Here is a 10,680-nt window from a genome sequence, read left to right on the forward strand (position 1 = left end):
AGAACAGCTCCCTATGTGGTCCAGGCTAGCCTCACCCAGCCTTGCAGCCTTCCTCCAGCTTTCCAGAGCACTGAGATTACATGTGTGCACCAACCACGAGCACCCGTCACACCGCCGCAGGACTCAGATTTTGTGGCTCTAGGATGGGAACCTGGAACCTGTTTTTTTTTTTTTTTTTTTTTTTTTAAAGGAGTGTTTAAGAAAGCAGACATTCTGTTGATAAGGGAGATGGGTTACTATAAGAAAATGCCAAGTAGTCTACAAGTATAGGAATGTTGTTCAATCACTTTCCCCTGGGCTGAGTTCTAAGGTATAATCTGCCTGTTAAGCTTTTGAACAAAGATTACTTTATGTTAGTTTTATGCTTTTTTCATAATCTGAATCTGTGGACTATATTTGTAAATAAGCAACTAGCCACTTGACAATGCCAGAAAAGCATCCAAGGAGACTGTTGCTTGTCAGTTTAGTAGTGGGATGCGACTGTTTGAGCTTTATTAACCAGTGCCCTTGTGATGTCTCCACAGGCAATGGTGGCTTGCTATCCGGGAAATGGAACGGGTTATGTTCGCCATGTGGACAACCCCAATGGTGACGGCCGCTGTATCACCTGCATCTATTACCTGAATAAGAACTGGGATGCCAAGGTACCATAGAACACGGGCATGTGTGTGGGGCTATATCTCATAAAGGGTTTTCCAGTTAGGAAAAGAATTCAGGTAACTTTGGGAGAGTTTTGAGTTCTTAATCTCCCCGTCTCCATGGCTTCATGGTTTCCTTCCCCTTCACCTACGAAATTGGTACTAAAGTTGATGAGATTAAAAACAGTGGCTATGAAGTTAATTTTGGGGGGGGGTGGTCAAGATGGGGGAGGGAGGTAATTTAACATTAGGATGCAGAGCTGATGTGACTTGGCTTAGCATATGGCGTTTACTTTCCCTTTCAGCAGCACTGAGAGAATTCCACAAACGGTCCCTGAGAGGGGTTTCCCACACAGTTCTCTTTCTCAGGGTAGCACGTCCCAAGGGTGGCTGCCGTAGCTTGCCATGGTTTGTGAATGACAGAGAGGCTGTGTGGCTTATCTGTGGCTGATTTGATGGTGGAGAAAGAGATGTAAAGTCTGGTTCCACACACCATGTTCTGTGAACATTGGGTCTGTTCTTTGTATGCTCTCTGAAGATTAAGATGATTTAGGAGTCCGGGAAGCCAGAGAACTTTATAAGCTTATTTGACTTTTGAACCTTGTGTGTTTCTCTGTCCTGTTCATTAGAGCAGAGTCTGGCTGTCATAACGCAATATTGTATGTGGGGTCAGAGAAATGAACCTAGAAAGCCAGTGACTGGGTGAGACGGCTCATCTGTCCTCTCTGCTGGGTAATATGGCTGAAACTGGTCCTTTAGATCTTTTCAGTCTTTTGGGTACTGTGATGTGCAAAGTCATTGTACCAATAATGATAAATGAGAAAGGATGAAATCAACAAATAGAGTTTCTGCCCAGTGTCAGATGCGTGCTGTGTAGAAACATTGATGTGTGAAGCCTGATTTCTACCCAGAATGTAGTTATTCTAATAGGACAGTTTGTGTATACGTGTAAAAAAGAAAAAGTGTTTCAAGAGAGTGTTGGATGTCATAAAAGGTGTAAATGAGGTGGTCTGAAGTTGAGGGCAAGGAACCTGTAGTGTCGGCCAGTGAGGTCAGATGTATGTGTGGAAAGTTTTGAGGAAAGCGGCTATCAGGTGTGATGGGTGGCTTCAGAAACTTAGTAATGGATGGGACTGTGTGAAATTGCTAGGGATTTTTGTCTGTTTTTTAGGCTGAAACAGTCTGACATAACTTTTTTTTTTTGAGACAGGGACTCACTATGTAGCCCCAGTTGGCCTGGAACTTGCCATGTAGACCATCTCAGGCTGACCCCCATCTCACAGCCTGCCTCTGTCTCCTGGGTGCTGGGATTAAAGGTGCACCATCTTGGTAAACAGGAGCAATTTGGTCTGGTAGTCCTTTGCTTTGTGTCTGTGGGGTTTCACAACTGTGAGAGTGGGAAGTTGGATACAAAGTAACAGGAAGTAAGGATTTGAAAGTAAAACCCACTTGGAATTGAGGTAGGGGTAGCCTTTTTTCCTTGATAGGTCTCACATATCATTCATTACTGATAAACTTCCTATGAGACCACGAAGTAATTAATCATCTTTTTGGCCTTCAGCTACATGGAGGGATTCTCCGGATATTTCCAGAAGGGAAATCCTTCATAGCAGACGTGGAGCCCATTTTTGACAGACTCCTCTTCTTCTGGTCGGATCGCAGGAACCCACACGAAGTGCAGCCTTCCTATGCAACCAGGTAATAGCCAGGGCTGTAACCTCTCTTCAGAAGCTTGTACAAACCCCAGATCCCAGAGAATTCTCAAAACTCACGTCCTGTGCACAACAGGGGCTGGGCGCACCCCAAAGCTCATAGGTAAACTTGCTTGGAGTGATAGAAATTAAAGGAGAATCTTTAGGATTCGGCAGCATACAAATATAACCTGTTTAAAGTAGCTGTTAACATTGCTTTCTGTGAGTTAAGCGTATTGAAATCTCAGTTTCTTAGAGTGTGTTTCTCTCCTGCCCTCACTTCCTTCTTCCCCTGTAAAAAGAAGAGCTAATGTTGGGTTCATGGGCTATTCCTGTAATTCAAGCCCTGGAAGATGGAGTTCAAGGCCAGCCTGGGCTAAGTGAGACCTGTCACCCAAACAACAAATAAAATAACAACAGAGATCCAATGTTGAACTATCCCCAGAAAATGCTGGCTGACACACATCAAAATTTCTGGTTCTTGGAATGAGTGTATAATTTGTCAGGTTAAAAAACAAAACAATTTCCCAGTTTTAAGCAGAGAAGGAACTTTGAGAAAACAAAGACTAATTTGTTCTGATTTCTTTTCCTTTTTACGCTTTCCTTAGCGTAATGTTAGTCTGGGCTAGCTGTGTCCAGGCTATAACAATTGAATAATTTGGTTTTGCTTATTTATTTGTTTGTTTGCTTATTTTGAGATTGAGTCTCTTATCAGGCTGGCCTAAAAGTAGCCAAAGATGCCCTAGAGTTTCTGAGATTCCTGCCTCCACTTCCAGAATGCTGGGATTACCCGGTGTATGTCACCATACCCAGTCTCTGTGATGCTGGGGGTCAAACCTAGGGCTTTATACCTCCTAGGCAAGCATTTTACCAACAGACCCATACTGAATATTATTTATTTATTTGGTGCGTAGACTTTCAGAGTCACTGAACAGTTTAGAACTGTTTATTCTTAATTTAGAAAGCTGTGATGAAAATCTTAATCTCCTGCCTCTAATTTTCCTTTATCTTGCAGCAGGACTGTGGGCCAGGAGTGAATGGAGTGGGGTGGGAGTGTTACTTAGACTGGTAACAGCAGTCGAGGAGAGCTGGGATGGTGGTGCTAAAAATCTTAACAAGCCTAATTGAGTTAAGCCTTGTGTTTCACCCTCCAGACATCACTGATCTGGGCCCTAGACTTAACGGATTCAGTCACACTGCAATCTACTCTGTGCAGGCAGGTCACTAGTTCTGCCAATGGAAGTCTGCTTGTGGCTTGCTTTATGGGGTTCAATACTAGGACCCTATTTTTGTGGCAGAATTTTCTAGTTATTTCCCAGCCCTGCCATGACCAACTTCACAAAGTAAACAAAGCAAAGGTGGATTTGAAGCCCTGGGGGTCGGGGTGCAAAGGGGTTTGGATCAAGTAGTTAGAGATTACCATGGCTAATAGTAACTATGAAAATAAAGCCCAACATGAAATAGGTAAAGCAGGTAACAGGAAAGCTTGACATCATCATTACTGAACTGCATCTGTGCCCCAGTGTCTAAAAAGGAAACAGACCCTGAGTTGTCAGTGCTCTGTGATTTATTTCTGAAAGGTTCACTCAGATGTCATCTCCTTCCTCCCATCATCTTGAGCTACCCCCTCCCCTCCGCCCCCAGTCTTAGAAGGGTGAAACTCTTCCAGCTCTTTCTGTGCAGGTTCCATTTGCTTACCGATCACCGCTGGAACCTGAGATCTTGGGGAGAAAGGAGGTTGGAGTGGCAGCACCATTTGAATTCCCATTGCTTGGGATCATGCCTGGCACATACCTGGGACTCCTGTGTTATGACATTTACGTAGAATTGAGGCCGGAGGAAGTAAATTTAAATTAAAATAGAAGCGGGCTTCCGATAAGAGAGGGAACTTTACGTGACGGTTTTTAAGTGGCAAGTGTGAGGCTTGCACGGTCAGCTGCCCTCTTACAGGTCCTTAAGTCTGCTTTTCTCTCTCAGGTACGCTATGACTGTCTGGTACTTTGATGCTGAAGAGAGAGCAGAAGCTAAAAAGAAATTCAGGAATTTAACTAGTATGTATTTGATCATTTTCGGTATTTGATATTTTCTAGTATTTCTTGATCATTTGATCAAGTCAATCTATGACTTTAATTTTACATATTTTATAACATACTGTGTTTACTCCCAGGTGTGACTTAGCTTCATATGTAATGAAATTGAAACTTTGGTCTTGGTAGTCTTAAATTAAAATTCAGAAAAAATAACGGCATTTCCCCCTACATTCCCAAGGATGCCCACTAATTATATGCTGGTTTATAATAGTAGAAATAATTCACTTTTTATTGTGAATGTTAATTATTCATGTTAATCAGTCATGGGAAGTACTAAAGTTTACCATGATTTGTGCACATTACACAGAAAATTTACTGATATTTAGCTACAGTGACTCATTGATTAAGTTGATGTGGGGTTGTGACCCTCAGTGTGAAACCAGGAATCATATACTATAAAGTAAATATGATTCAACAGCATTCCTGTCCCTTCTAACCAGTTCTATGAAACATCTCAAAATATATTGCACTAGGCTTGGTGTGGTAGTTCATGCCTATAATCCCAGCACTCTGGGGGCTGAGGCAGGAGAATCATGAGTTCAAGGTCAGCCTGACCTATATAGTGAGACTATATCTCAAATTCTACCCTCTCCCCCCTACCCCGCCAAAAAAAGTTGTACAAAACTACTAGTTCTACCAAGGTGGATTTCTGGCCCTCCAAATGTAGGAAGTACTGTTTACCATAACCCTCGAACAGTGACAGGATGAGCTGGAGAGATGGCTCAGTGGTTAAGAGCACTGGCTGCTCTCGCAGAGGACCTGGGTTCAGTTCTTGGTACCCACATGGCACTAACAACTATCTACAACTCCAGTTCTTGGGGATCCATTGTCCTGTTCTGGCCTCTTCAGGCATTTGCATACACTGCAGCACCCACATAACAGCTAACCTTCCGTAACTTCAGTTCTAGGGGATCTGATGTCCTTTTCTAGCCTCTCCAGGCATTGCATACACATGGTGCTCTTACATGCAGGCAAAACTTTCATACACATAAAGTTTTTAAAAAAGTTTTTTTTGTTTGTTTGTTTTGTTTTAAGTGACAGGGCTCATTAGCTTATGAAATTAACTCCCTGAGAAATCTCACAGTAAAAGCTCAGAGGTAGGTGCTTGCCTATGTACAAGGCCCTAGGCTCAATTCCCACCACTAATAGATAAATAAGGAGATGTATGTCTCTTGTTAAGAAGTAAATATAACATCGCCCAGTCCATGGCCTATTTAGACTCCATACTTATCAAACACCAAAAAAGACACCTGGCATATTTCAGTGAGGAGGCTTAATTTGCTTTATAAAGTGGGAAGTTGTTTACTGGAGGGATTTGGTTTTTTGTTGTTATTGTTGTTTGTTTTATTTTGCTTTGTCGTTGCTTTTATTTCTGTGACATTTGTGACATCAAATTTGACTTTCTAACTTCTTTTCTGTCCTCAACCCAGGGAAGACTGAATCTGCCCTCTCTGAAGACTGACTGTGTTCTGAAATCCACCGGCCCTGCTAGTAATGGTTCCTGAATTCCTTTTAAGAGATGAGATCCAAAGATGGCCTCCACAGAGACCGTGAAAGGCCCGTACTGCTTGCTCGTTCACATCCCTGTCTTGTGTGTGGTACTTCGTGTTTTCTACCAGGACTTGAGACACTCTCTGCCAGATAAACTTGGTTGCTAACTCCAGAAATACCTGCAGACCTCCTTGCTGGCCGGCAGTGTGACCGATGGATTTGGGACTATAGCTGCTGAACCAAGAGCCCTGGAGCTGGGAGAAGCGCCTACTTGCACTTTATGTATGCTTCCCAATTTGAAAGGAGGAGGTTTCAAGAAAGAGAAAAAACCCAATATGGTGACGGATGCCGCAGAGAATCACCCATGAAGCCTTAACAGCAGGAAACAGAAATTTGTGTCATCTGAACAATTTCCAGATGTTGTTAATCTGGGACTGTTGGGGTTTCTGGAGAATTATGACGACCTAATGACATTATTACCTCTAGAAAGGGCTGCTGTCACAGTGATCAGTTTGTAAGGGGTGGGGGTGGGGACGGACGGACACGCCTTTCCTGGTCCTACAACCTGGACTTGACTTTTGCCCCATTTTGCTGAATTAGTGACTTTCCGATTGAAGAGGACAATGCCACTTACTCTGTATTTTCACTCCTTTCTTGGAGAACCTAATTATCCAGAGAATAAAACTAGATGTGTGGTTTGGGTTGTTTGCTGTAATTGGGCTTTGAATTTAAATTAAGGGCTAAAACTCTCCCTGGTAATTTAGTGCTAGCAAGAGCAAATTCTAGTGATAGACAGTAACTGTGGATGTGGCGAACAGCTTCGGGGGAAGATGGGCTTGGAAACGTAGATCCCCGTTTCTCGGTGCTCCTTTTTAAGGAGCACATCCTCCTTAGCAACAGAAAGAAGCTGAAATTCAAACATCTCATGGCTGTTTGAACCCCTCCCCGTGGCCTTTCCCGCCAGCCTTTCCTTAGCCAACTTGACTCTCTGGAGCAATTGGTTGGTAGTGTGGTCAGAAATTGCGGGATTTGCTAGGACTGTGGAAAGCCTCACTGCTTGTGGGAAGCAGGTACCACTCCTCAAGTGCTCCTTATCAAGCACCCGTTTTTATTGACATTACCCCTCCTAGTTTTCATTTCTATTTTTATGTCTTTTAAATCCCTTTAACTTATTACGTGACTTCCATGGACATTACAGAATCAGAAATACTTTATTTTGTCACATTCATCCATACAGACTTTCCAAGAAAGAAGTTTGTTTTTTCCTTTTATGGCTTTGGAAAACGTCCAGAAAGAACTTGTCATCCTGTTCTCACAACTGCTCTATTTTATTTTATTATAGTTCTTACCACCTTCTAAATTACCACATCATTGACTTATTTATTATGTTGTCTTGTGTCTTTCATCTGGAGTGAAGGCAATGAAGACAGGGATTTTGTATGGTTTTAATCAATGCACTATATTGGCCGCACTAAACAGTGCCTGGCTTATAGTAAGGGCTTAGTAAATCCTCTGAATAAACTTGGTCTCCTCTGAATTTTTACTCCTACATCTTTACTATTTGGATTGTGTGCATTTATTTATTTGAGTATGCCCCTCACACCTCCTTAGCCAGCGCTCTCCCACTGAACTGCATCACACAGCCTGTCACTGTTGATACAAACTTTGGCTGAGAGATTCTGAAAACTCTGGTCATAGTCTCATTTCTTGTTTATCTGTAAACAAGTCATTCACAGGAATAGTATTTCCATTTAGTGTCGTGGTTGTGAAACAGGAGTATGAAAAGGTAGCTTAAGGTAGGACACAGTAAATAAACTCTTCCTTCAGAGTAAATTTTAAAAACTCAATGTGGAAGGAAGGGAGGGAAGTTTGCGTATTAAGAATCCTACGTTCTGTAAAACTGTATTTTTGGGATCGCTAATGTCTTGAAATGATAGTGACAGTATTCTGAAGGAATGTCTTGTAGCTCAGTACTGTGTTCTGTATTTCCTTCTTCATTTTAACAGTATTTTGACTCTGCAAGAGATCTGACCCATTAGCCTTTGCATACTCTTTCCAAAGGTCCTGTAAACTAATAAGCCGTACAGCAAATCACTTTTCGTGCACACTAATTTTTCATGGCTGATTTGAGCCCTACTAGACTGCCCTGGACAATGCAACTTGACTTCTGCTCTTTCACTTTGACAGCCCACTTAGGCGGGGAACTCGGTCCTGCTGAAGAAATGTTATTTGGCAAATAATCTGATCAATTTCATCTATATTCCTGGCAATAAAATGTTAAGAGCCTACCTCACCGTTACATCATCTGAATAGAGCGGGTTCCTTAGGAGGAGATTAAATTTGGAATCAAAGATCCAATTTCATGGAAATAAAAAGTCTTACCTAAATGTATTTAAAAATCTTTAGTAGTTCATACCAATTAAATTTTAGGCTGTCTGAATCATGAATTATCCACTCAGAAATTATTTTCTTCTTTAAATAACTCAGGTTTTTAAGAGACTGGGCCATCCTAACTTCTCTCGGCCATTCGCTCTTGAAATTTCCTGTGTTGCTTTAGAAAGCAGTGATGGGAAATGCCTGCTTGGTCCCTGGTTTGTGTAAGACAGGAGCAGCTGTGTCAGGCATGTCTGTCTACATTTGATCAAGTGCCAGGGTGCTACTTTTTTAAAAAACAATTATTATTTTTATTTTATGTGTATGTGTGTATTGCCGGCATGTAGGTAAGTGCACCCATGTGGTGCAATGCCCTCGGAGGTCAGAAGAGGGCATCAGATCCTCTGGGACTGGAGTTAGGGACAGTTGTTAGCTGCCATGTGGGTGCTGGAATTCGAACCCGGGTCTTCTCAAGAACATTCAGTGCTCTTAACCACTGAGTCAGTTCTCCAGCCCCTGCCAGGGTGGTACTTAAATGAAGTTATTTTTAAAATGTTTTTGGTGTTTTGTGTATATGATGATTTTGCATGCATATATGTGCTATGTACACACAATACCTGTGGAGACCTGAAGAGGTCTGGAGCTGGAGTTATGCACAGTTAGCCACCATGTGGGTGCTGGGAACCAAACCTGGGTCATCTGCAAGAGCAGCCAGAGTGCCAGGCTGAGCCATCTCTCCAGCCTCCAGTAGGTACTCTTATCCACTGAGTCATTTCTTCAGCCCTAGTGAAGTTATTTTAAATAAAATTAATACAACATTAACTTCAGCTGAAGTTTTTGAATGTTGTAAAAAGAACGGCAGCTAGTGCAGGGGTTGGGACTTCACAGAACAGTGAAAATCAATCGTTCTTTTTTGTCTTTTTTGAGACAGGGTCTCCTTGTAGCCCCAGCTGTCCTGGAATCCACTATGTAGACCAGGCTGACCTCCAACTCACAAAGATCCACCTGCCTCTGCCCCCTAAGTGCTGGGATTAAAGGCGTGCACCACCACGCCAGGCTCAATCATTCTTTTAAGATGAAGCTTTCCACACTTGAACTCAGTTGAGTAATACATGCTAGTTCACAATGAAGAACCAGACCAGCTCATCTTCCCCCATCCAAATACGGCTTTTAATATGTCGGCTTCTCATCGAGCTGAAACGTGGGTCCTTTGAAAGGCAAAGTTCGCCGTGGGCAGGGCCAAACTCCGGTTAAAGAGTCATGCACTGAGTGGACTACAAAGGGTTGGCTGACTCAGTACTCGAGAGTACCTATGTGCGGGTGGGTGGCTGCGCTACGTGCAGTCACATGCTTGTTCTCTGCAGCCACTGTGTGCACTGTGGGGCAGCTCTTCCTCTTCCCCAGCTGAGGAAACTGCTCAGAACAGTTAGGTGGCTGGTCCTAGGTTATAGAGATGCAGCGGCTCTCCGGGATTTGACTCAAGACCTCCAGGTCTTCAGTGTTTGTTTTCCTTGATATCTCCTTCCTGCAGAGCAGATGCCAAACAAAAGGGCCCGAGTGAGTGGTGCTGGGAGAGGCAGTGTTTAAACGCTCAGAGCTTGACTCTTTTTCCCATAATGTGTTATTCACAAGGGTGCGGTGCTGTGCCCAGCCTCCTAAGGGAGCATTACTTATTCAGTAAAAATCACGCCTGCAGAAACCTCAGCTCCATGCTCAAATTCCTTCTTGATTCTGAAGTAGGACCTTCCCGATCTGTCTCGCGACTGGAGAGATTTTGGGTTTCCATCCGACATTGGTCTCTTGGGCGAATGCTAGGCATGAGATGTTGGGAGCGTGGCCTCACTCTAAGGCAGAGAAGCTGCTCGGGTCACTGGCACGGAAAATACCACGTGCAGTTGGGAACCTTTAGGCCGTGTGCCAGCTGCCACCCTCACTTTCCTACGTGAGATGGACCTTCCGGGGATAAAGGAAGCACCTTCTTTCTGGTACCATATTGTCCCACTTTGGGCTTGAGGTGGGTCTGAGACATCCGGGAGTCTGTGACTGACAGTTCACCACCCAGAAAGTAGAATGCTTTTATCGCCACTGAGTGACATTAAGTGGAGATTTACAAACATTTTGAGTTCTCAAAGACGATTGAGTTATCTCTACCTAACTTTAATTTTCTTTTTTCTAAGACAAAGTCTCACTATGTAGCTTAGGCTGGCGTCAAATCCAACACCCTCCTGCCGCAGCCTCCTGAGTGCTGAGGTTACAGGCATGCATCACCATACTGATCTTAGGTGGCCAGTGGAAGGATGCCATCTTAATTCCTTCAAGACACATAGCCCATCAACCTACTTAAATAGTGTGAAAGATTGTGTATTGAATTAAGGTTAATTTTCATTTTTGACCTTG

General features: G+C 43.2%; 1 protein-coding gene across 2 annotated transcripts in view; it reads left to right on the forward strand.

Annotated features, from left to right (window-relative positions):
* Positions 1–7,447, forward strand: part of Egln3 (egl-9 family hypoxia inducible factor 3) — a 29,959-nt gene extending 22,512 nt beyond the window's left edge. The window contains exons 2-5 of one of the 2 annotated variants that reach the window (XM_008838714.3): positions 525–644; positions 2,200–2,336; positions 4,307–4,380; positions 5,850–7,447. In XM_008838714.3, coding sequence (XP_008836936.1) covers positions 525–644; positions 2,200–2,336; positions 4,307–4,380; positions 5,850–5,881 — 363 coding nt within the window. In that variant the 3' untranslated portion in view covers positions 5,882–7,447. The remainder of the gene's footprint in view (positions 1–524; positions 645–2,199; positions 2,337–4,306; positions 4,381–5,849) is intronic. The other variant, XM_017799549.2, reaches the window with a different exon arrangement.
* Positions 7,448–10,680: the final 3,233 nt, after the last annotated feature.

The sequence above is a fragment of the Nannospalax galili genome, unplaced genomic scaffold (assembly GCF_000622305.1).
Source record: "Nannospalax galili isolate Female #2095 unplaced genomic scaffold, S.galili_v1.0 scaffold1579, whole genome shotgun sequence".
Lineage (NCBI taxonomy): Eukaryota > Metazoa > Chordata > Mammalia > Rodentia > Spalacidae > Nannospalax > Nannospalax galili.